Genomic DNA, 26,894 nt, shown 5'->3' with positions numbered 1-26,894 from the left:
CCGTGACCCCAATGACATCATAATTCACCACAATGATGTCAGACTTACCTGCTAAGGCATGTCAGAATGATTGTGAGAGGTATTATAAATCTCCATAAGATAGAAAAAGATAAACAATGGCACCTGTACTGAATGGTGAAGCTCTGCAAGCACAACCATAAAGCCCTAGAATAAAGAAAACGGAATATTTGCTTTTACACAAACAAAATAAAAATATAGGGTTAAAGGACTATTATCTTTTATTGAATTGGGCAACAAAATGCTAAATTTTCAATGTATCTATTGTTTTATTATGTGTCTGCTGCGCAATATGAAATGATGTCACTGGCTGCAGTTGTTCTGGTTGCTACTGACGGCTGTAAAAAGGGTTTGCAAGTAATAAAAGTTCTTTGTAGACAGCAACACAAGAGACATAACACAATAGACCAGCAAAAAACTGTAATACACTGCAAAAGGTAAATTATACTCAATGTCACACAACAAATGTACAAAAAGTGTATGTATACATAATGCTATATTTTGTATTCTCCTTGTTAGTCAGGTTTTTAGGACATACCGCATTGCGTAGACTTATGCTAATGGTCACCGGTCAACGCTCCCACAATGCGACTACCACTGCATGTTGGGTAACCAGGATATTGCACTCCTGGTCCAGTAGTTATCAGACCCGATAAACGCCATATGGTTTGGATTTACATACATACGTACATACAAGTAAAAGTACCTGTCATCTGCACACAAAAGGAGGTAGCCATTTTGTGGCTATGGATGACTATTCGTGAACAACCTGCCTACCAATTCCCTGAATCAGCAACGTCACTGGTTCGTAGTAGGTACGTTGCAGTGTCATGAATATGGCTTCAGACCACAACACGGCTGCCTGCATCCTGTGACTCTGAAATGTCCATGTTCCTAGTGGACTGATAAGTTATATTTATCATATTGCTTTAGACCACAACATGGCTGCCTCTGTCATGTCACTGTTGCCTAGTGGATTGGTATGCTACATTCTCGGCTATGTCATTGGTTCCTAATGAACAGGCTGCACTCTCAGGACCACTGCTTCAGCCCATCATGGAAGTACTGGTTGAGTAGGTTGTAAAATTCCGCTGAAGGTGGCGAGTGTTTTAATAATACACAAATTGCCTAAATAAGACAGGAAGGTTCGTGTAACGCGAAACACAGCAAACCCTTAAATCCCACACAGCACAGAGTTCTCCAGGGTGAAGTCGTAGTGGAACCTGGAAAAGCTCTCGTCCAGGCTGCATGCTGGGAGTGGCTCTGGCAGCTCCTGACAGATATTCTGCACCTCCAGGACATGAGGCGCCAGGATAAAAGGAATGTCATTGAGAAGCTCCGCCTTTGCTGGGTTCCCCTCCGACAGCTGGCGGCTCATCTTAGGGGCTTCCGAGTCATTTCTGTTTAATGGAGAGGCGTTTCCTTGTGGCATCTGAAAAATAATACAGACACCATCTGAAAACCAAATATGGCTTCACATTATCCCCTACACCATGTGCTTGGTCTAATAATTATTTCCCCGACACTTTACGCCAACAGCGCTAATCTCCCACATACAGGATATGAAGCTGGAAGTCAGGCAGAGAGTGGAAGGGCGAGGGAAGGGGAGGGCAGATGCTACTACAATATGATGTGGGCACACGCCTGGTATAATGTATAGTGTGTGGGTAGAATGGTGAGGTGTTGGTACGGTGTGACTCCTAATGGGCCCACAAGTGGTCTCTGTGTAAATGTGCCTGCTAAACATGACAGGAAGTCACTTTAGACCACTTATGTATAGAGCAAACCCTCTGCACACTTCCAGATTAGGCCCCAACTGGCTTACTAGCTCCACCCACTGGATATACACAGGAGCGCGCAAAAATAGCTCTGGCAGATCTGGATGGCAACCGGCATAATAACCAAGCATTACAGTTTTGTGGAATTCCCGAGGCCGGGGCTTCAGATGGAGATTTCCTGGCCTTGGTGACGGAGCAGCAGCAGCCGGTCTGCACAACCTGAGTGTTTCTCAGCTGGCAGATGGTGGCGCAGGTGATCTGATGCAGCCCAGGATCACACATGCATGCAGAAGGTGTCTACTTATAGCAGATGCCTCCTGCTGCATGACCGTATGTTAGCGTTGCTGCGGCTACTTCCAAGTGACAATTTGTTGCTACTTTTCTGCAAGCTCTCGCAATTGAAAGTGCAATGCTAAATATAGAGCAATAGTGTGAAAATACACTCATGAAACCTTAGAGCGAGGTGGTCTCATGAACGGAGTAGACCCTCCTGTGCCTCTCTACTGAATATGTGCCGCACTGACAGCAAAACTTGGAAACTCACCGACGCCTGAAAATAAAGCATATCGGCCCTTTAGCGGCAATCCAATATACTTGCAATGCAGCCCTCCATTGGCCCCTCCCTCTTATATTTCTGTACGTTACCTTCCCCCCCCTCCTCCTCCACTTGTATATTTGTGTTACATTTAAAACCGATAAAATGTTCTTATAAAGAAAAAAACAACACGAAAATGAGGTATCATTTATATTATATCTAAGTAGAGAGCTACGGATGTTTATAGTGAGGCGTGAGGCACTGGCCCTGCAGGTCGGCAAAGCTGCCAGCTCAGGAATGAGAAGCCCCCCCCCCCCCCCCTCCTAATATGGCAATGGTCAGCAGAGGGCCAAGAGAGCATGGCGCAGGACTTTGTGCGGTCTGCCCGTATTTTTGACGCGGCAATCGTTTACACGGTAAAACTAGATTGCCTTTACGCAGGTGGGCCTCATATGACCAGGATGAATAAAGTTTTTTTCTTTTTTCATGGCAACGTGACAGATATTTCCTTAGACACGCAGTGGATGAAAAGTGAATGTAAAACCATGGAGATGCTTTTAGACGTAAGAATGTCTCGCATGCTTTCAGGAAACCCAGCGACGCTGCTCACTGGAAACACACACTTCCATTATTCATTGACCTTTCTTGGATTCCAAAGCTTTTAATTCTAAAAGGCTACGGGAAGTTGGCTCTGAGCCAAAGCCAAAAGGCGCTGCTTGAAATCCTTAATACCACTATCGATGGCGGGAGGGTTCTAGATTACCTGGTAAGGCAGGTTGTAGGGGAGATCCGGCTCAGGATACGGGGGGGTCTCAGGATACGGGGGGGTTCCGTCTCTCTGCTCAGCGGACGTCTGGCCTGTACAACATACAAGGAAAGGGAATACAGTGAGAGGTACTGCTAACATGTAAAGTCCAACACGTTCACATCACTGTCCACGGCAAGGCACAACATGTATGTAGCTGGTGCCACGAGAGACAGACAGTGACTGCACACAGTATCTAAGGGGGGGGGGGGCATAAGACACATCACAATAGTGGGTCCTCCCCTGACATACTTATAATCTAAGGCACAGGTTCTCAAACTCGGTCCTCAGGACCCCACATAGTGCATGTTTTCCAGGTCCCCCAGCAGGTGCACAGGTGTATTAATTACTCACTGACACATTTTAAAAGGTTCACAGGAGGAGCTAATTATTTCACTTGGGATTCTGTGAGGAGACCTGTAAAACATGCACTGTGTGGGGTCCTGAGGACAGAGTTTGAGAACCTGTGATCTAAGGTAATACACAGATGTAGCCAACTTCACGGTTGCTGTGATGCGTGTGTGTACACATCGCAGCAGTGACTAGGTGCGCCCGACACATGACTAGACAATGCACTGTCTATGGGTTGCGGGTGCAGCTATACACACATTGTGCACACTCCGTCCCTCCTCTCTCTCCAGCTCTCGTCCTCTCTCTTACTTTTTACTTTAATAATGTAACCACCCGCACACCACATATCCTGTGAGGCCACACCCCTTCTAGTAAGGCGACGCCCCTTTTATGGGAGCACGCATGCCAAAGATACTTAGCACCGCTTTCCCTATCATGGTGCCTTCCCTGTTATTTTCTTCTTAGATGTACCGCCCTCACCCCCATGTGTTATACCACCCCTGCACGCAGGCTGGCAGGGAGAGCTGATCTGGATCTCACATACACCGCAGCTTGCGATAAGTATACAATACTACTCTCATCTGTCACATGTGCAGATGTCTAACTGCAGGCGCAGGTTACGATGCTGCCACACACACCTGTATACGTCTAACCCCAAACACATACAGAGTGTAATTATTGGCTGCGATCAGTGACACAGCTCAGCCATAAATAAACATACTGCGTCATTTCCCGCAGGGATAAGACAATCTTACAAGGTATTTAGAGCAATAGTGCCCTATAAAATAGAGTTATAATTAACTTAACGTGGGAAGCGATGACATACTGTTGTTAACTGTATGTCATTTCCTGATTTTTTTTTTTTTTTTTGGGGGGGGGGGGGGGGGGTTCTATCCCAAAGATAGCGGCACAGACCCTTGATAAGTACTGGCTATATAGGTGAAGTTATGTCTTCAGGTTTTGTCACACTCTCCTTAACAGAGGCCGTTTATTTGCCAGTAATTCTGATTAATTACTAGTGACATAAACGTCACAAGTTGACCTACTGACAATCTACAATCAGAACAGCTAATCTCAGGATCAGACACCGCCTTAAAATGTGTATAATGTGTATAAGATCAAGCACATTTGCTCGCCGTACAGGTTGATCAAATGGATTAGCTTGTACTGTTACCGCTATATGGCGGAGTCACATGCAATGATCTAATGTAATGCAGCCGGGATATATAAAGAGGGTTTAAAGGGACATCATCATTATTTTAAGGTGAATAGTTTTGCCCTACTCTGCGCCATGGTGGAGAACCCTGCAGTACGTGAAGAGGGACTTTAGGCTAGGCAAAGTCTAACTTCTTACATTGCTTTTACGTAATTATTATGAGCATCATGTGTGTAAGTAAAGCAGAAAAGGCAAGTAACTTTGTGTCTGATACAAACCATGTTGCCATGCAAGGGGAGCAAATATTTTCTTGCAGGCTGGCTGATAGACTCATGGAAGTGGGTCATAATAGTATTTAAATATATGTATCTATAGGCTACAGCAAAAAATGTCCAGATGCTCTCTGTATTGTACGGCGGTCACAGATACCCCTTTCAGGCCACAATCAGGGGGTCGCACCAGAGAGCCGTACACAGGTGCTTTCCAGGTGCGACCCGCCTGTGCCCCTTTCACGCTGCTGTCCCCAGCCCGTCATATTTCCGGGTTGGTGACGTCAGTGGTTTCCTCTATATTTGTGTATATATTGTAAGAGTATGTTAATACATAATGTAGGAGCCGGAAGACTCTGACTAGGAGTCCTGTAATGAAACCACAATATGACAAAACCGTGTGTAAGCTCTGGCTGCTGGGAAAAACTAAACAAATACAGTATGGGCTGTAACACACTAGCCGGCTGGCGCCGCCCGGCAAAAACCCGGCCGGCTTTTAACCGCTGCCGTGATGCAAAGACACATTGAGCACAATGTGTACTTACACACGGCACGGTCCCGGCACGGCTGCCGGGTTGCAGCCGGAACTATCCACTGGAAGGTCCGGCTGCCGGGCCGTCTTTGCAGCCAGTAAACCGTGTAGGTGAAGGGGAGCTTTCACACACAACGGTTTTTTCTCAAGCCGTGTCTGATGTTGCACATGCGCCCAGCATCACACACGGCTCAAAGCCGTCCTGTGTGAGCGACTCTGCCGGTTTCTCCCGGATGGCAAAAAGCCGGACAAAGTTTGTCCGGCTTTTTGCCATCCGGGAGAAACCGGCCAGTGTGTTACAGCCCTATAGGTTATAGACCAGACGTCGCCACCTTGTGGCGGTAACCAGAGTAACAATTCGATACACACAACAGTGTTTTGTTTTTGTGCTTACGCGATCATTTTATTATTGTGACTTTAGGAGACCTAAAGGCTTCAGCCAGAATATAATAAACCTGCGCTTGATACGCCCATATACTTGGGGTCCAGCGGGAATTCAATTATTCACATTGAGCTACGTTTTTGCCAGAAGTTCCTGACATTCTTACCGTAAAATAAAGTGGTCTCCCTGCTTCTCCTCCACCCAGGGGCTGCGAAATAAAATCAGCGCTAGCTCCCACTGAGACCCGCATTAAGTTATCACGGATTTTCTAACTGAATGGCAAAATCTCACGGCCATAGGTTTATCATCCGCGTAAGCAATTTTCGGCCAACTCATGGTTAATTGAATCAGCGCCTTGGTGTTTTATTGTGCTTTCTACGTGTTTTACCTGGCGATATTTACATAGGTTTGCGATAGTGTAAATGCAGATAAAGGCGATCCTGGGATTATTGTCTCTTCCAGGGCGTATGAGAACAGACCGTGCAGCGCAGTTGTAATACTATACAGTTACGTCTCTGGACAATGGAAAAGCTGACGCATCCGGCATACAGTTACCCTGACCTGGCTGCGTGTAATCACAATGTGACCAGAACACTAATATTATCACAACCTTCATGCCCAGCACAGAGACCAAGCAGCCGTTCTGCTTTCTCTGCCATAAATCTAAATTGGTTACTAGGAGAAGGTAACAAGTCAGTTAGTACTGGGTGGTGCATAGAAACACAGCATGTGACCAGTCGTGCAGCTCACACACATACCGTAGCCCTGTCATTGAGCTGTCTGTGTAGTGACTGAAGTCCTGGTGCGCAGTGGCCATTCATTACACTATAGCTGGATGTTTGCAGCACCTTTACCTCATGTCATGGAAAATAACAACAGTATGAACTGATCAGTGGTGTAACTTCAACCCAGGCGCCCGGAGGAGAGAAAGATCTTGCCCCCCCCCTTCCCCCATGCCAACCTCTTATCGCTCATGTTCACTAATGGATGCAGATCCATGCGAATTTGCCAATGTCAAATGCGCATTAGCAGAAAAGTTGCTGATTCCATCTGCAATCTTAGTTATTGCCAGACAATACAGAGAGCATTTTAGTGACCGCCAGACAATACCGAGAGCAATTTTGTGACTGCCAAGACAATACTGGGAGCAATTTTGTGACCGCCAAACAATACTGGGAGCAATTTTGTGACCGCCAGACAATACTGGGAGCAATTTTGTGACTGCCAAGACAATACTGAGAGCAATTTAATGACCACAACTCAAAGAGACCATCAGTGCCCACCATATAATGCAGAGCATTTGCAGCGACAGAGTGTTGCAGTGTCCGTCATATAATGCAAAAAGCATAACAGTGATCTCCATATTATACAGAGTGTGTTGCAGTGCTTGCTAGATCAACCTGCCCACACGCCCACCCACTCTATGTTCAGGAGTTCCGCCTGTAGTTATATACAGGGTTACACAGACATATATACACACAGACACATAGGGGGTAATTCCAAGTTGATCGCAGCAGGAAATTTTTTAGCAGTTGGGCAAAACCATGTGCACTGCAGGGGAGGCAGATATAACATGTGCAGAGAGAGTTAGATTTGGGTGGGTTATTTTATTTCTGTGCAGGGTAAATACTGGCTGCTTTATTTTTACACTGCAATTTAGACTGCAGATTGAACACACCACACCCAAATCTAACTCTCTCTGCGCATGTTATATCTGCCCCCCCTGCAGTGCACATGGTTTTGCCCAACTGCTAAAAAATTTCCTGCTGCGATCAACTTGGAATTACCCCATACTGTATTAACACAGACACATATAAACAACGTTACACAGATATGGTTACACAGACACGTACAGTATATAGTTACTCAGACATATACGCAGACACATATTACATAGACACATTACATATATATATATATATATATATATATATATATACACACACACACACACATACATACATATAAACATACACACATATATATACTGTAGTTACACAGACACAATATAGTTTAATGTTACTCATAACTTAAGTATGCCGACAGTTGTTGCGGAAGGAGGACTGTGGCAGCTCCGTCACTACTATGTTCTCCAGGGCTGGGTAGACCCGCCCCCAGTCGGGACACTGCCACCTTCTCCTGTTCCTCATCACCCAGGATGGCTGTTTGAAGAAGGGGGGCCGGGACACATGTCCCCAGAGACCCCCGTACTATAAGCCCCCATGCTGCTCACTGTGTCTGCAAGCAGCTGCCCCGTCCTCATCTGGGAGGCGGAGCTTCTGCCTGCCCGAGTGCAGGAGGTGAGACAGCAGGAGGAGGAGCTTCACTGGCTGGCCACCAGATTGTAGTCCCATATTCACCACTGGTGGGCGCAGCAGGGGAGAGATAGCTCCGGCTGCAGCTAATAAGAGCCACAGCCGTCGCAGGCATCAGATGACTGATGCTTAGCGAACAGCCCAGCGCCGTTGCTGCCGGTGACCTGCGCTTGGAGATGGCAGATACAATGGAGTACGAGTGCCTCCATCATGGCTGGAGCCCGGCAGCCACTGACTCCATTGACTCCAGCAGTTCCGGCCCTGGTACTGATGGTTATTTACCTGTTATCTTACTGTGAGGCTGCCCCCTACTGATAAAAAATGATGCTGCAGCACCAGCTCACATTTCCAGCACAGCCATGGTTAAAAACATGCTGTGAACGGAGGGCGTGGCTTCGGTGGACATGGAGTAGCACACAGGCTGTGTGTCTCCAGCTTTAACATCCTGCTACCTCATCCTGTGTCTCCCCCTGGGCCCGAAAACTACCCCACTGCCCGCCTATACGTGTGTGGGAGCCCCTGTACCGTTTTTGGACCCGCTCGTCCCACTCCTGCTGCGGCCGGGCCGTTTCTGTGTGCCGAGCTCCTGGGTCTACTGGATCACGTGGGACGCCGCTCCGGTCTCCCCGCGCTGTCCGCTCCCTGCCTTACACGCCGCCTGTCTCCGTACCTCCTGCAGCCCTGCGAGTGGATCTGCGGCCGGGACGGCGCCGGTGTGAGCTCCGCCTGCCTCTGCTTCTGCCCGGGTGGGTGTCTGCTGGGTCTCCCGCTGTGACGCTGCCTCGAGTCCCGTTGCTGCTCTCCTTCTCCTTGCGGCTGTGGCCTCTGGCCTCCAGCTCACAAGCTCAACTTCCGGTCCGCGCTGCGGGGGAGACAGCGAGCAGCCTGGGAGGTTTATGTGTGCCCTAAGTGCAGTTCTGCCCCACAGTATACAAAGGCTGCATTAACCCCTGGAGGGCCTACTTGTCTGCTGCCCTATTACCCTGTGATCCCTTGGGACTCGGAGGGGCAGCCTGCTGCGGGGCTTATCCGGCCACAAGTTTGTGCTGCATGTTTGATGTACTGTGCCTCATTGCTGCTGGCGACTGGACGATTCTGATATACTACTTCTGCCCAAGCGCAGTCATTGATCAGTTTTGATATACTACGCACTTTCCTGGTCGGCAACTGAACGGTTTTGATATACTATACTTCCAGCGGGCAGCGACTGGACAGTCCTGATATACTATATTCCCTGTTCTCCCTCAGCTAGCTGAATATGATGGTCCGCCAGCACCAAAATAACGCGGCTGCGGTAAAATTAGAAAAATTTCTAGAAACCCTCCGGTCCGGCCCCAGCGTAGGGAGGATGCGCAGTCGGCCTCCTCACCGTCACCACCGTCGCCTTCCAATAGCTTCTCGCCTGTGGAAGCTTCGGATGCTGCACTGCAGAAGGTCCTAGAGGCGGTCACCGCTAGCGAGGCCCGCCTGGCTGACAGGATCGGTCAGGTCCAGGTGGACCTATCCATCATACATCAAGACCTGCAGCGAGTGCGGGAAAGGGTCGGTGAAGTTGAAACGCGCATTTCCACGCTGGAAGATACGGTCTCGCCACTCGGTAGACGCACCTCCGCTCTGGAGTCTCAGATGACGGAGGTGCACAAGAAGATGACGGATATGGAGAGGAGACTGCGACGGAACAATGTCCGTTTTGTCGGCCTGCCTGAGAAAGAGGAGGGTGCCTCCCCCGAGAAATTTCTTGAACGCTGGCTGTTGGATGCGTTTGGAGCGGAAGAGTTTACCTCACACTTTGCAGTGGAGCGCGCTCACAGAGTCCCGATGAGGCCATTACCTCCAGGGGCACCTCCCGTACGTACATAGCCAAGCTCCTTCATTATCGCGACAGGGATGTGATTTTGAAACTGGCCCGCACCAAGGGCCTTCTCAAATGGAACTGATCTCCGATTTCAGTTTTTCCAGACTTTGCTATTGACGTTCAAAAGGATAGAGCACAGTTTGTCCCGGTGAAACGCAGGCTGCGAGAACTGAATATTCCTTATGCCATGCTCTTCCCATCCAAGCTGCGGGTGGTTTCAGACGGAGAGACTAAATTCTTCATGACTCCCCGTGAGGCGTCAGTTTGGCTGGACAGACGCTTTACGGCTCGGAGGGCGTTAGCCGCTGATTGAACTCCTGTATTTACGTTTCTCTACTAGCCGATGTTTTGATCCCTGAATATCTGATGTGTTATTTCTGGATTCTGGTTTCGGGTGGGGGTCTCTTATGTTGACAGGCCGTCGCTGGGATTGGGTGGTTCTGGGGAGATTGGGAGAGTGTTAGTTGATATTCTTACATTGTGGGGGTTTGTTTGTTTTTTCGCTCTATACTGTAGGTGTTTGTCCCGATATACAGTTTTCAAGGGTTTCAATGCTATTTAGTTGGGGTGGTTGTAGCGGTCTAGGGGGGGATTCGAGTTTAGCTGGGAGATTATTCTGTCCTCAGGTCATTATATTCTTGGCCTCCTTGTGGTTATAGGAATTGGCCTTGTTTGTTACCGTTAGTATTTGAGGAATTTTGTTTGTTCGGGAACCAGGTATGCTGCAAGTTCTAGGTGGTATACGGGGTGGGGGTTATTTTAGGCTGTTCGTATTGGTTTATTTTTATTTTTTGCTGTGCACTGTGCTTGTTTCCGCTATGTCTATGTCGCTGTTGGCTGCGGGCGTACTTTTATTTTTGTATTGTTGGGTGCTGGAGGTGGCTGGCCGCGGGTAGTCTGTAACATTACAACGATGCATTGCTATGGCTTTGGTCAGGTTTCTGTCGTGGAATGTGCGGGGGATCAGTGACAAAATTAAGCGTTCCCTGGTGCTTCGACAGATCAAGCATTATGCCTCGGATATAACTTGCCTGATGGAAACCCATTTAATGGGTACTAAGATTATGTCTCTTAAAAAACCGTGGGTGGGCTGGGCCTTTCATTCCATGCATACCGCAGCGTCCCAGGGAGTGTCGATTTTGATTAGGAAACCTGATCCCTTTGCGCTAGATTCTGTACAAATGGATCAATGGGGTAGATATGTGTTTCTCCAGTGTAAAATTAACTCCGTCCCCCTATTATTGCTGGCTATATATGTGCCCCCTCTGTACTCTCATGACGTGCTTAAAAAGGCGTCTGCCTTTATGGCTGCATCCCCTGGGATAGCTGTTGTGTGCATGGGTGACTTCAATAACGTCTTAAACCACGAGCTGGATAGGTTGTCTGCGGCATCCTCCAACCCACAGCCTAAGCGATCCCAGTTTGCTGACACTGTCTCTGAGTTGGGTTTCATTGATCCCTGGAGATTGAAGTATCCCGACTTGAAGCAATACTCATGTTTTTCACACTCTCGCTCTTCCTTCTCTAGGATAGATTTGGCTCTTCTGTCTCGGGAGCTATTGCCCAAAGTCCAAAATGTCAGATATGAGACATGGGGTATTTCGGATCACTCCCCTATATCGCTGTATATTGACTTAAACTGTCAGCGAGGCCAAGCAGTGTGGAAATTTAATCCTTTCTGGCGGACGCATATGGGTGAGGGATCCGAATTGGAAGCTAGCTGGTTGGAATTCTTTGCTATGCATGGAGACGCCAATGAGGTGTCTCTGCTGTGGGACACTTTTAAAGCTTATATGAGAGGAACGTTGATTAAACGGGTAGGGAGCCTTAAATCCTCCTTTAGTAAACGCGAGGCTGACCTGGAGGCCCGGGTTGTTGCTTCAGAAATTACCTATGTGCAAGACGGCTTGGATGCCTCTAAATTGGATTGGCTCCATGCTCAGGGTGAATGGAAGGAATACCTGTGGGGGAAAACCCAGCACAGACTTCTCTTCTCCTCATATGTCCAATATGCTACTGGGGAAAGACCAGGCTCTTATCTGGCTAATCTTGCGAGAGGGGACCGCTCCTCTCATACTGTAGTGGAGGTTCTGAATTCGGCCGGGTCGGTACTGGACCGCACCCCCCAGATTGTGGCGGAGTTTGTCTCATACTATCAAGCACTATATAGTTCCAAATTGACCTGTTCCCCGCTAGAACTGAGTAATTATTTAGATGGAATTCAATTGCCCTGTATCTCCAGTGAAGCCAGGGCTCTTCTTGATGCTCCTTTGTCATTGGAGGAGATTGAGATGGCGATCTCTGCCTCCCCCGATGGTAAGGCCTCTGGCCTTGATGGCATTCCATCAGAATTATACAAGAAACATACAAAATTTTTTGCCCCTCAATTGCTTGACTTAATCAATAAAATTTTTGCCCAGAACATGCTTCCTCCGTCTGTGGCCGAGGCTTTGATTATAGTAATTCCCAAGCCAGATAAAGACCCCAGGAGGGTTGACTCATACCGTCCTATTTCCCTGCTGCCCACGGATGTTAAAATCTTAGCCAAGGTTCTGGCTTCCAGACTTAATAGGGTTATTACCACCCAAATTATTTACCCTGACCAAATGGGCTTCATGCCTGGTAAGTCCACTGCTGTTAACTTGAGGCGCATGTTCACTCATTTTCAGGTTTCTAGGGGGGAGGCCCGCTCTGCCGTTATAGCCTCTTTAGATGCCGCAAAGGCTTTTGACTCTGTGGAGTGGGCCTTCCTATGGGAGGCTATGGGTAGGTTTGGCATGGGTCCCAACTTTATCAGCTATGTTAAATTATTATATTTCCTGCCCGTGGCCAGAGTCTCGGTGAACGGGTTTGTATTGCACTCCTTCCCCTTGTCCAGGGCAACGAGACAAGGCTGCCCTCTCTCCCCGACTCTGTTTGCCATTGCAATTGAACCTTTGGCGTGTTTGATTAGAGCTACTCATGATATTGTGGGTATTAGGGTGGGCGCTAGAGAGGATAAGATAGCGTTATACGCTGATGACCTCTTGCTCTTCGTGGATGATTATGTTTCCTCCTTGCCAAAACTCCTTGATTTGATAACCAACTACAGACGCTTCTCCGGGCTCCAAATTAACTGGGATAAATCCACCATTACTCCACTTAGAGGCATGGTCCCAGTTGCCCCATTGATCCAAACCCCGCTTAAATGGGTAGATTCTTTCAAATACCTGGGTATATGGGTATCAAATGACCCTAGTACCTACGTTTCCCTTAATATTGTGCCACAGATGGTGTATCTCCGCTCGAAGGTCAAGGTTTGGGGAACTCTGCCCCCGACTGTTACTGGTAGGATCAATTTGGTGAAAATGGTGTATTTGCCTAAACTCCTTTACATCCTCCAGCAGTCCCCTATATTCATTGCCTTAAAAATATTCAGACAGATTGATAGTCTGCTGTCTTCCTTGATCTGGGCCAGCAGGAGAGCGCGGTTGAGACTCGACATCTTGTCCAGACCGAGTGTGTTGGGAGGCTTGGCTCTCCCTATCTTTCGATTTTACTACTACGCTGCGCAGTTGGTGCATATATGGGAGTGGGTGACTGCTTCTGATGCTCTCACTATACACTCACAAATGCTTTTGCGGGTGTATCCTGACGGCTCTCCATTGCAGATGATTCTCTGTGGGAACCCAAAAGGGTCCAAGATCCCTATAATAAAACAGGCCATTCTTGTATGGAAACAGGTACATGTTATCCTATTGGGCCAAGGTATTGACCCAGATACTCCTCTGGACAATGCTTTCGGCTTTCCAGAATTGGCCTCGCTGCAGACTAGGGAGGTGTGGGGGAGTTGGGGGGGTGACATCCCTGGGACACTTGTATAACGATGGTATACTGAAATCCTTCCTGCAACTCCAACAGGATTACAGTGTACCCTCCTCTCATTTCCACCGCTACCTGCAATTGAGACATGCGATTAACGCACAATTTCCTGTTACTCCGATGATTACCGACTCCCCGGTCAAATCTCTCCTGCAATCCCTGGGGAACGGACATTTGGTGTCCAACATTTATATAGGTGTGCTTCGTTCTCACTACTCTGACCCGTTATCCCTTCTTAGGAATAAGTGGGAATCTGACTTGGGTGCCATCTCTGATGAGGTATGGGAGGGTGCTTTATGTTCTCCACGATTCTCTACTACCAGCACTAGATACCAACAAATTCAACTGTTTATATTACACAGGGTATATATATGACACCAGTGCGATTGAGCCATATAGGGGGTACTCATTCCACCAGATGTCCTAAATGTGGTAGTCTGGACGCAGATTTCTGGCACATTATCTGGCTTTGCCCCAATATTGCTGTATTCTGGTCAGGAGTTATTAACGCCCTGGTGTCGGCTGGAATTCCCTCGTCAATATGCTCCCCGTTGACATGTGTGTTATCAGCTGTGGAGGAGGATGCCCTGGACCCCCCTGCCAGAAGATATGTAATTAATCTATGTGGCCTGGCCAAGGTGTGTATAGCTATACGCCCACATTGCGGTCCTGGGTCTCACTTGTAAACGATACGGCCTCACACGAGAAATATGTATACTTAGCTAGAAAAGCGAGGAAAAAGTATCAAGACCTGTGGGGTAGATAGCTTGAATCTCCATACTCCCTGAACCGGAGTGTCTGAGCGCTCACCATTGCGAGCTCCCTATCTAGATATCTGGGGGACTGGATATGTAATTGAGGGCTAGAGTGGGTCTGTGAACATGCATGTGCATCGTGTGAGTTGCCTATCCTTTCTGTGTGTTGCTCCTTGGCGCCTGCGGCCGCCGCTCCTTTGCCCATGATGTTGCTATGTGATTGTTATATGATTTTGATTTGTTGTCATAAACGAATATGTATATGGTATAATATATTTGTGCGCTCCATGCTAACCCGCGAATTCAGTCCTAATTCGTAATTTCTGTCTCGGAATTTTAGCCTGCACCTCTTTCTGATAGAAATGTATGTTACAAATGATGGGAATCTGCGCATTCCCTAGGATAGGATTTGTTCTGGTTTAGTTTTTGTTTTCTTGGAATACAGAAAATCAATAAAAAGTGTTGAATTTAAAAAAAAAACATGCTGTGAACACACACATAAAGACAGATACATAAGATTGGATGATGTCACTTACTAACAGTAACATGTAAATTCTACTGAGACCCTCAACTGCCCCTAACAGTTTTAAAGAACATGTCTATTAAATGTATTCGTCCCAAACATACATATTTAACAATACAAGATGGTAGCGCTGATCTTCAGTTTTAGTATAATGCCCAGCCTCCTACAGTTAGATATGTGGTTGCCCTGGGAACCAGACTCTCAGGGGTCAATCCAATTAGCTGCGCAGGGTGTGAAGTGCCGCTGCTGCGGCATTTAAACGTTGGCAATGGCACCAAATCTCGCCCCCTTTCGCAGCCCGGATTCTGCCTGAATACGCTCAAAACTGCTCAGATCTCTATGGGGTGGCGAGAACTTTTGTGCAAATTCGGGCTGCTGCAAAGTGCGGCCGCTGCCACGATGACTCGCAGCTAATTTGATTGACCCCTTACCCACTGCCTTGGGACTGTCTGGCCTGACTCCTCCCACATCCCCGATCCCTTTTGTTTTTCATTCTCTCACATCAACTAACTTACAGCGTCTGCTCCAACTCCAAAACAACTCTTCCTGTCGCCACTAAAGTCTGTATCCCGACAGTGTCCACTCCAGCCAGTGACTAACCCCCCTCCCTCTAAATGATTTCTGTACAGTCAGTGGCTGGCTGGGCAGGGTGCCATCTGTCCCGCGGGCCAGTGCAGTCTTAGTGTTCCAGGGCCCCCTGACTGCAGATTCCCTGTGAAAAGCTGGGCCGCTTCCTTGAGTCTGCCCCCCAGGCTGAAAGTTGCCAGCCAGCCCATGTAGTGTATAACTCTTCCCACTTACCTCCATTCCTTTCCTCACATACTGCCCCCTGCTTGCTAACATATTCACACAAGTGGAAAGGCCACTCTCAAGTTCCCATCAGTGCACTTATCTCCTGAAATACTTTGTGCCACTGTGAACATCAAATCAACCAAGTGTGCGCTATGAATGGTGAAACTTGGGAAAATACGTAGAATATGTTGCGTTGTACACACAAGCACTGAAAAAATAAGATTTTACTTACCGGTAAATCTATTTCTCGTAGTCCGTAGTGGATGCTGGAGACTCCGTAAGGACCATGGGGAATAGACGGGCTCCGCAGGAGACAGGGCACTTAAAGAAAGAATTTGGATTCTGGTGTGTTCTGGCTCCTCCCTCTATGTCCCTCCTCCAGACCTCAGTTAGAGAAACTGTGCCCGGAAGAGCTGACAGTACAAGGAAAGGATTTTGGAAATCCAGGGCAAGACCCATACCAGCCACACCAATCACACCGTATAACTTGTGATAAACTTACCCAGTCAACAGTATGAACAACCGAGCATCAGTTCAACCCTGATGCAACAATAACATAGCCCTTATTGCAGCAATAACTATATACAAGTATTGCAGAAGAAGTCCGCACTTGGGACGGGCGCCCAGCATCCACTACGGACTACGAGAAATAGATTTACCGGTAAGTAAAATCTTATTTTCTCTAACGTCCTAGTGGATGCTGGGGACTCCGTAAGGACCATGGGGATTATACCAAAGCTCCCAAACGGGCGGGAGAGTGCGGATGACTCTGCAGCACCGAATGAGCAAACACAAGGTCCTCCTCAGCCAGGGTATCAAACTTGTAGAACTTTGCAAAAGTGTTCGAACCTGACCAAGTAGCTGCTCGGCAAAGCTGTAATGCCGAGACCCCTCGGGCAGCCGCCCAAGAAGAGCCCACCTTCCTTGTGGAGTGGGCTTTTACTGATTTTGGCAGCGGCAATCCAGCCGCAGAATGAGCCAGCTGAATCGTGTTACAGATCCAGCGAGCAATAGTTTGCTTTGAAGCAGGAGCACCCAGCTTGTTGGATGCATACAGGATAAACAGCGACTCAGTTTTCCTGACTCTAGCCGTTCTGGCTACATAAACCTTCAAAGCCCTGACCACATCTAGTAACTCGGAATCCTCCAAGTCACGAGTAGCCACAGGCACCACAATAGGTTGGTACATATGAAAAGATGATACCACTTTTGGCAGACATTGTGGACGGGTCTGCAATTCTGCCCTGTCCACATGGAAAACCAGATAGGGGCTTTTATGTGACAAAGCCGCTAATTCTGACACACGCCTAGCCGAAGCCAAGGCTAACAGCATGACCACCTTCCACGTGAGATATTTTAACTCCACGGTTTTTAGTGGCTCAAACCAGTGTGACTTCAGGAAACTCAACACCACGTTAAGATCCCAAGGTGCCACTGGAGGCACAAAAGGGGGCTGAATATGCAGCACTCCCTTTACAAACGTCTGAACTTTAGGCAAAGAAGCCAGTTCTTTTTGAAAGAAAATAGACAGGGCCGAAATCTGGACCTTAATGGAACCCAATTTTACGCCTAAAGTCACTCCCGACTGTAGGAAGTGAAGGAAACAGCCCAGCTGGAATTCCTCCGTGGGGGCATTCCTGGCCTCACACCAAGCAACATATTTTCGCCATATACGGTGATAATGTTTAGCCGTCACGTCTTTCCTAGCCTTTATCAGCGTAGGAATAACCTCATCCGGAATGCCTTTTTCTGCTAGGATCCGGCGTTCAACCGCCATGCCGTCAAATGCAGCCGCGGTCAGTCTTGGAACAGACAGGGCCCCTGTTGCAACAAGTCCTGTCTTAAAGGCAGAGGCCATGGGTCCTCTGTGAGCATTTCTTGTAGCTCTGGATACCAAGTCCTTCTTGGCCAATCCGGAACAATGAGTATTGTTCTCACTCCACTTTTCCTTATGATTCTCAGCACCTTGGGTATGAGAGGAAGAGGAGGAAATACATAAACCGACTGGAACACCCATGGTGTCACTAGTGCGTCTACAGCTATCGCCCGAGGGTCTCTTGACCTGGCGCAATACCTCTGTAGCTTTTTGTTGAGGCGGGATGCCATCATGTCCACCTGTGGCAGTTCCCACCGACTTGCAATCTGCGTGAAGACTTCTTGATGAAGTCCCCACTCTCTCGGGTGGAGGTCGTGCCTGCTGAGGAAGTCTGCTTCCCAGTTGTCCAGTCCCGGAATGAACACTGCTGACAGTGCGCTTACGTGATTCTCAGCCCAGCGAAGAAATCTGGTGGCTTCTACCATCGCCACCCTGCTCCGTGTGCCGCCTTGGCGGTTTACATGAGCCACTGCGGTGATGTTGTCTGACTGAATCAGAACCGGTTGGTCGCGAAGCAGGGACTCCGCTTGACGTAGGGCGTTGTATATGGCCCTTAGTTCCAGGATGTTGATGTGAAGGCAAGTCTCCTGACTTGACCACAGCCCTTGGAAATTTCTTCCCTGTGTGACTGCTCCCCACCCTCGGAGGCTTGCATCCGTGGTCACCAGGACCCAGTCCTGAATGCCGAATCTGCGACCTTCGAGAAGGTGAGCACTCTGCAGCCACCACAGGAGAGACACCCTGGCCCTGGGGGATAGGGTGATCAATCGATGCATCTGAAGATGTGATCCGGACCACTTGTCCAACAGATCCCATTGAAAGGTCCTCGCATGGAACCTGCCGAAGGGAATGGCCTCGTATGATGCCACCATCTTTCCCAGGACTCACGTGCAGCGATGCACCGACACCTGTTTTGGTTTTAATAGGTCTCTGACCAGTGTCATGAGCTCCTGAGCCTTCAGGATAAACCCTCTTCTGGTCTGTGTCCAGAATCATGCCCAGGAAAGGCAGACGAGTCGTAGGAATCAACTGCGACTTTGGAATATTTAGAATCCAGCCGTGCTGTTGTAACACTTCCCGAGAGCGTGCTACGCTGATCAGCAACTGCTCTCTGGACCTCGCCTTTATGAGGAGATCGTCCAAGTATGGGATAATTGTGACCCCTTGCTTTCGCAGGAGCACCATCATTTCCGCCATTACCTTGGTAAATATTCTCGGTGCCGTGGAGAGACCAAACGGCAACGTCTGGAACTGGTAATGACAATCCTGTACCACAAATCTGAGGTACGCCTGATGAGGTGGATAAATGGGGACATGAAGGTATGCATCCTTTATGTCCAGAGACACCATAAAATCCCCCCCTTCCAGGCTTGCGATGAACGCTCTGAGCGATTCCATCTTGAACTTGAACCTTTTCAGGTATATGTTCAGGGATTTTAAATTCAATATGGGTCTGACTGAACCGTCCGGTTTCGGTACCACAAACATGGTCGAATAATAACCCTTCCCTTGTTGAAGGAGGGGAACCTTGACCACCACCTGCTGAAGATACAATTTGTGAATTGCAGCTAACACTATTTCCCTCTCTAAGGGGGAAGCTGGCAGGGCCGATTTGAGGTATCGGTGAGGGGGCATCTCTTCGAATTCCAGCTTGTATCCCTGAGACACAATCTCTATTGCCCAGGGATCCACCTGGGAGTGAACCCACTTGTGGCTGAAATTTCGGAGACGCGCCCCCACCGGGCCTAGCTCCGCCTGTGGAGCCCCAGCGTCATGCGGTGGATTTAGTGGAAGCCGGGGAGGACTTCTGTTCCTGGGAACTAGCTGTATTGTGCAGCTTCCTTCCTCTGCCCCTGCCACTGGCAAGAAAGGACGCACCTCGAACTTTCTAGCCTTTTTGTGATCGAAAGGACTGCATTTGGTAATACGGTGCTTTCTTAGGCTGTGAGGGAACATATGGCAAAAAATTTGACTTTCCAGCAGTAGTTGTGGAGACCAGGTCCGAGAGACCCTCCCCAAACAATTCCTCACCCTTGTAAGTTAAAACCTCCACGTGCCTTTTTGAGTCGGCATCGCCTGTCCATTGCCGAGTCCACAGGACCCTTCTGGCAGAAATCGACATTGCATTTATTCTAGAGCCCAGTAGGCTAATGTCTCTTTGAGCATCTCTCATATATAGGACAGCGTCTTTTATATGCCCCAGGGTCATTAATATAGTATCCTTGTCTAAGGTATCAAGTTCCTCAGATAAGGTATCCTACCATGCTGCTACAGCACTACACACCCAGGCCGACGCAATTGCCGGCCTTAGTAAGGTACCTGAATGTGTATAAATGGACTTCAGGGTACCCTCTTGCTTTCTATCCGCAGCATCTTTTAGGGTGGCTGTATCCTGTGACGGCAGGGCTACCCTCTTGTCCACCCTAGGGGAGGATTCCCAGCGTAACCTGTCCGTTGGCGGGAAGGGATACGCCATAAGCATCCGTTTGGAAATCTGCTATTTTTTATCTGGAGATTCCCAAGCCTTTTCACATAACTCATTTAGCTCATGTGAAGGGGGAAAGGTCACCACCTGCCTTTTTTCCCCATACATATGAACCCTCTTGTCAGGGACTGGGGTTTCCTCTGTGATGTGCAAAACATCCTTCATTGCTATAATCATATAACGGATGGCTTTAGCCAATTTAGGCTGTAACTTTGCATCATCGTAATCGACACTGGAGTCAGAATCCATGTCGGTATCTGTGTCAACAATTTGGGATAGTGGACGCTTCTGAGACCCTGATGGCCTCTGCGACATAGGATCAGGCATGGGCTGAGACCCCGACTGTCCTAAGGTTTCAGCTTTATCCAACCTTTTATGCAAGGAATTAACATTATCATTTAAAACCTTCCACATATCCATCCAATCAGGTGTCGGCGCCGTCGGCGGAGACACCACATTCATTTGCTCCCGCTCTGTTTCCACATAGCCTTCCTCGTCAAACATGTCGACACAAACGTACCGACACACCACACACAGGGGATGCTCTTTTTTTCTTTTTTGAAGACAGTTCCCCCACAAGGCCCTTTGGAGAGACAGAGAGAGAGTATGCCAGCACACACCCCAGCGCTATATGTCCCAGGAATCACACAGTAACTTAGTGTTAACCCAGTAGCTGCTGTATATTATGTTTTTGCGCCTAATTTATGTGCCCCCCCTCTCTTTTTACCCTCTTCTACCGTGAATCTACAGGGGAGAGCCTGGGGAGCTTCCTCTCAGCGGAGCTGTGGAGAGAAAATGGCGCTGGTGAGTGCTGAGGAAGAAGCCCCGCCCCCTCAGCGGCGGGCTTCTGTCCCGCGTTTCTGTACAATATTATGGCGGGGGCTCATACATATATACAGTGCCCAACTGTATATATGTCCAACTTTTGCCAAGAGGTCCTAATTGCTGCCCAGGGCGCCCCCCCCCCTGCACCCTACAGTGACCGGAGTATGTGGGTGTAGTGTGGGAGCAATGGCGCACAGCTGCAGCGACTGGAGTCTTCTGCCGCCGATTTTGAAGTCTTCTTGCTTCTTTCACCCGGCTTCTGTCTTCCGGCTCTGCGAGGGGGACGGCGGCGCGACTCCGGGATCGGACGACAAAGGGTGAGATCCTGTGTACGATCCCTCTGGAGCTAATGGTGTACAGTAGCCTAAGAAGCAGGACCTATCTTCAGAGAGTAGGGCTGCTTCTCTCCCCTCAGTCCCACGATGCAGGGAGCCTGTTGCCAGCAGATCTCCCTGAAAATAAAAAACCTAACAAAATACTTTCTAATAGCAAGCTCAGGAGAGCTCACTAAACAGCACCCAGCTCGTCCGGGCACAGATTCAAACTGAGGTCTGGAGGAGGGACATAGAGGGAGGAGCCAGAACACACCAGAATCCAAATTCTTTCTTAAAGTGCCCTGTCTCCTGCGGAGCCCGTCTATTCCCCATGGTCCTTACGGAGTCCCCAGCATCCACTAGGACGTTAGAGAAAACTGGATAAAAGATGATGTGCCATAAAACATACTGCAATACTCCATGACCTGATAATTTCTGATACTATCCCGTGGATTTTAAAACAAAATTATAGACTGTTACTGTGGATTTATATCATAGTAATGTAATGTTTGCTGTAAAGAGTGGACGATGGGGCTGAAAACACATCTAAATGACACATCTGATTGAACCTGTGAAAGTGAAAAAACTTTTAGAGTGTATGTAACAGCTGCCACACTTGTTAGTCAAAGACTAATAGATCAGCGCCATCTAGCGGACATATTTGAAAACTGTACCATGCTTGAGAGGAATTACCAATAGTCCACAATTTTTTCCTACGCGTCTCTGAAACCTGGGAAAATCCCTGTAATCAGCAATAAGATCCATACAAAGCGTGTCTGTTTACCTGCCTACAAAACAACTACTTACCCAGGAAAACAAACCCGTCTGCATCTTTGTCCGGCGCTGGAGTTTTCTTTGCATCCTGGTTTTTCCGGAAAAAACTGAACATCTCTGGGTTCTGCAGGGAAATTGTAAAGGTGACTTTCAGACGGGTGTAGTATGGATGACCGGCGGTCTCCTGATACCACCCTTTCAGACACGTCATGATAATAATGAGCATACACAAAACTGCCATTTGCTGTAAGTGCTTGTCATAGTGGCCTAATCTACATACAGACATTATACATTTTGTCAGAGTAATTAGAATGTGAAGAATATAATGTATCAGGAGACATGACTTGTAATAACATTAAAGGGTATCCATTGATACAGAATGTATATGTTTAGCATAAACAGGGACTATACAAAGTATTCATCAGCTGTGGAACTGTTCACATTTAATGTTCGTACATCATGGAATAGAAATGGACTTATTTAGGGAGTTTTACCACTGCTGAAAACAAAATACAGCACTTGTTAATTATACGGACACCACTTGAAAAGAGGGAGCGGCTTTGATATGAACTCTGCCCACTTTGCTTTCCTGGGATCTGATTATTCATGTCTTGAGTGAGCAGGGAGTTTTGATACCCAACATGTAATGGCACTGCCAACCCACCCCCTTTTCAAAGAGCCCCACTGTTTCAGCAGGGGGCCGCACCCTGTCCGATTTTAAAATGGCAAAATGTGCCCTGCCCTTATGGCAATGTCCAGCGGGTGGGAAAGGTTGCGGTGTAGCGTTCACCGCTGGTGAATATTCTCAGTGAGGGAAGAGTTTGGGAGAGTAGCCCAGTATGTCCCTAAGTGCTGGACACGACCCCCAGAGTGATGAACAGGAGGGGGTGTCAGGAGACCACCCCCCTCCTTCCCTGCCCGCAGTTCACCATATAGTGTGAACACTATGTGCAGAGAGATTTAAATTTGCATGGGAGGTGTCCAACCTGGAATGAGCTCCCTCGCCTTATTAGACTCTCCCCGACCTTGCAAAGCATCAAATGGGCACTGACCCCCCCCCCCCCCTGTTCATCAAAGCGTACCCTTCCGTATATCCTAGTTTTGTGGCCACTCTCCCAACCCCCTGCCTCATGCCTTGACCATCTATGCCTCGCTTACTTCCTAACATCAGGCTGCTTTTCGCTTGCTCACACCTCATGTCACCTCTCCGTCTCCCCACACCCCCTAGATTGTAAGCTCCTAGGAGCAAGGCCCTCTTCCCTCTTGATCTAACTCTCCTCTTCTCTCACACTTCAATTACAGCTCTCTCCTAAGTAGTGAATGTCTATACCTGTATCTCCTCTCCCTCATTACTGCTTATCTCTTCCAGTGGCTGCCGGCCCCTAGTAGTGCGCTGGTTACTCCTGTCCTTCCTTACATGTTGGCTGTAGTGTGTACTGAGAACTGTGGTGCTAATTGTTACCTGTGCTCAGTTTTAGTTTTTCTGTTACTGTCTGTGTACTCTGTTCTGTTCTAATATCTGCCGTACGTACAGCGCTGCAAAACATTTGTGGCGCCCTATATACAGACTCTAATAATAAAATTTAAATTGCAGTGTAAAAATAAAGCAGCCAGTATTTACCCTGCACAGAAACAATATAAATGTATTTGCTCCCCTTGCATGACAGCATGGTTTGTTCCAGATATGCCAGAGCCGGGGGTAGACCTCACTATGCCAGTGCCGGGAGCAGACCTCACTATGCCAGAGCTGGGAGCAGACCTCACTATGCCAGAGCAGGGAGCAGACCTCACTATGCCAGAGCCGGGAGCAGACCTCACTATGCCAGAGCCGGGAGCAGACCTCACTATGCCAGAGCCAGGAGCAGACCTCACTATGCCAGAGCCGGGGGCAGACATCACTATGCCAGAGCCAGGAGCAGACCTCACTATGCCAGTGCCAGACCTCACTATGCCAGTGCCAGACCTCACTATGCCAGAGCCAGACCTCACTATGCCAGAGCCAGGAGCAGACCTCACTATGCCAGAGCCGGGAGCAGACCTCACTATACCAGAGCCAGGAGCAGACCTCACTATGCCAGAGCCAGGAGCAGACCTCACTATGCCAGAGCCAGGAGCAGACCTCACTATGCCAGAGCCGGGAGCAGACCTCACTATGCCAGAGCCAGGAGCAGACCTCACTATGCCAGAGCCAGCACATTGGCGTGACCTATAATATCTGGGAGGCCAGACCTTGTTCAGCCCTTACTCCTTGCAGTGTGTAGGGGGCACAGCTAGTAGGGTCTTACTCAAGAGGTCCCAGCTGCCACTGCACATAAAGGTGCTTCTACCAGGAATAAAAAAAACGGAAGAGAGAATACTAATGTTATCAATGTAATCAGTTATTGTCTGTTTTTTATAAGAAGAACAAAGTGTTAGATGAGTTATTGTTTATTGGCTGTAGTATCCTTTGTGTTGCTCACTGGTAGAAGCTCTCTGATAAATACATTATGTAAGAACAGTAAATGCCAAAGACAGGGAGAACATTTTGCAGCCACTTTACAGATGTGAAAACCTGTGCGTGCAGCGATACATGCTACGTGTATAAGAGGGCCACAAATGGCAACATATAAATTACTACTACACGTGGCTGTTAGTTACTTTTCATATAGTATGTAATACAATAGCTCACACTCCTGTATAATAAATGGGGGTACATACTGTTCAATTTCACACACTGTAAATTCTATGAGAATAGGAAATCTCCTGCCCTCTCACTAATGTTCCTGTGTAGCGAGCTTGTCCATTTGTCTGCATTATCAGTGGCCCTGGGCTCAGCCACCATTATGTAGGCACAGTTCCTTTATGTTACGTCCCTTTACCATTATCCCGGCCTGCGGCACAACCGCCACACCTGCTAACAGCTAAATGTCCAGCATACTGTACAACACTTTGCTGCACTACTTCCCAGCTGTATGTATGCTACATCCTATTCAGTAATGATAGAGCACAGGCAGCACTGTATGCTAGTCACATGTAACTACTATAGGGGGCTGAGCTGTGAATAACTGGGGCACCCTGGGAGGCTCTTCATCTGTGGGGGAACTACAAGTGTCAGCATCCCCCCATATTAGAGCACATATTGCAGCCCCATGTGTAGTGTAAGCACTGTGCTGCCATGGAAACGACTTGGCTCTTACTATACCTCCCAGAGTGTTGCTGCATAGCAGCTCCACGGGGGACTGACACTGGCACATGCCCCTCATAACGTGATCTATGGGGGGTACTTACTACAGGGACACTTACTACTTACCCCACAGCAACCAGAGAAACAAGCGACGTGTTTTCACCTCTGACCACGCCCACTGCAGCCGTCACTCATGCCAGGCAACGTCACGCGCCCGGGTACCGCAAGGAAACCCTTCCCGGGGATCAGCGCACAGTGAGTTCCGCCACCCTCATAGTTCCCACCCAGAGAAGAGTGCGAGGCCGCCGAGGAGCCGACATTTTTTTTTTTATTAACTCCTTAAACTGTCACACAAAGTATCTCCCCAGCCCCAGAACCTGTATTCACAGAACTACACAGCATCCGATGACAGTTACCGGCCTACACAGCTCAGACGAGAGGATTGCCCACATCAAACATGGCTTCTCGGTTGATTCTATTTCGGAGTGGGAGAAGGGTAGATGCTAGAATCAAGTGGGCTAAGGGACCTTTTCCGCAAGGGGGAGGAGTTACGACGCAAGGGGGAGGAGCTAGGCCAGCGGGATAGTTCCTCTACTATCCACGCCACCAACTATTACCTTTAGTAATTAGGTGGTGAGCGAAGCGGAGCGGAGCGAGCCACCGTGCCCGAAGCGTGGCGAGCGAAGCGAGCCCGCGAGGGTACTTTTCCGGTACCCTGTTCGCCCGTAGCTCCTCCCCCTGGTGACGTAGCTCCTCCCCTCAATACGTCACAAGGTCCCTTCAGCCCCTCCGATATAGAACCAACCATTACCTTTAGTAATCAGGTGGCGAGCGAAGCGTGGCGAGCGTACTTTTCGGGTACCCTGTTCGCCCGTAGCTCCTCCCCCTGGTGACGTAGCTCCTCCCCTCAATACGTCACAAGGTCCCTTCAGCCCCTCCGATATAGAACCAACCGTGGGAGAAGGGACCTTCTGACGTTTCAAGGGGAGGAGACACGTCACCCACGGTTGGTTCTATATCGGAGGGGCTGAAGGGACCTTGTGACGTATTGAGGGGAGGAGCTACGTCACCAGGGGGAGGAGCTACGGGCGAACAGGGTACCCGAAAAGTACGCTCGCCACGCTTCGCTCGCCACCTGATTACTAAAGGTAATAGTTGGTGGCGTGGACAGTAGAGCAACTATCCCGCTGGACTAGCTCCTCCCCCTTGTGTCGTGGCTCCTCCCCCTGACGGAAAGGGTCCCTTAGACCACTTGGATCTAGCGTCAACCTAAAGGTAATAGTTGGTGGCGTGGACAGTAGAGCAACTATCCCGCTGGACTAGCTCCTCCCCCTTGTGTCGTGGCTCCTCCCCCTGACGGAAAGGGTCCCTTAGACCACTTGGATCTAGCGTCAACCATGGCTTCTCTGGAGCTAAAAGCCTGTTTGCGTCATGTGCGACGCCCTCAATGATTGGCTGGGTCGGCGCCTGCGTGCGCCTGGTCTACCCTGATTGGATTCACGCGATGCCTGCTCGCCAATCAGGATTGAT

At 48.7% G+C, this 26,894-nt stretch overlaps 1 protein-coding gene across 4 annotated transcripts; it reads right to left on the bottom strand.

The window, feature by feature from the left end:
• Positions 1–221: 221 nt before the first annotated feature.
• On the bottom strand, positions 222–26,273 carry UMAD1 (UBAP1-MVB12-associated (UMA) domain containing 1). Of its 4 annotated transcripts, none has more exons than XM_063921303.1 (4): positions 26,176–26,273; positions 22,235–22,325; positions 3,095–3,189; positions 222–1,450 (listed from the first exon to the last, which is right to left on the bottom strand). In XM_063921303.1, the coding sequence occupies exons 2-4, from the start codon at positions 22,314–22,316 to the stop codon at positions 1,193–1,195; spliced, it is 435 nt and encodes a 144-aa protein (XP_063777373.1). In that variant the 5' UTR covers positions 22,317–22,325; positions 26,176–26,273; the 3' UTR covers positions 222–1,192. The 4 variants fall into 4 exon arrangements, with proteins under 4 accessions (XP_063777373.1, XP_063777374.1, XP_063777371.1 ...); XM_063921304.1 differs by lacking the exon at positions 26,176–26,273 and adding an exon at positions 25,982–26,066; XM_063921301.1 differs by lacking the exon at positions 26,176–26,273 and adding an exon at positions 25,781–25,953.
• Between the last annotated feature and the right edge of the window lie 621 nt (positions 26,274–26,894).

Source organism: Pseudophryne corroboree, chromosome 5 (assembly GCF_028390025.1).
Source record: "Pseudophryne corroboree isolate aPseCor3 chromosome 5, aPseCor3.hap2, whole genome shotgun sequence".
Classification (NCBI taxonomy): Eukaryota; Metazoa; Chordata; class Amphibia; order Anura; family Myobatrachidae; genus Pseudophryne; species Pseudophryne corroboree.
Note: the sequence above shows the minus strand (reverse complement) of the source record. Positions and strands in the feature narration are given on the sequence as shown.

Coding starts and splice junctions, on each gene's coding strand:
- UMAD1 (XM_063921301.1), bottom strand. CDS start 25,816: ATGTGGGCAATCCTCTCGTCTGAGCTGTGTAGGCCG. Junction 22,326..25,780: donor CGTCTGAGCTGTGTAGGCCG/GTAACTGTCATC, acceptor ATTTCCCTGCAG/AACCCAGAGATGTTCAGTTT. Junction 3,190..22,234: donor AGACGGGTTTGTTTTCCTGG/GTAAGTAGTTGT, acceptor TATGTTGTACAG/GCCAGACGTCCGCTGAGCAG.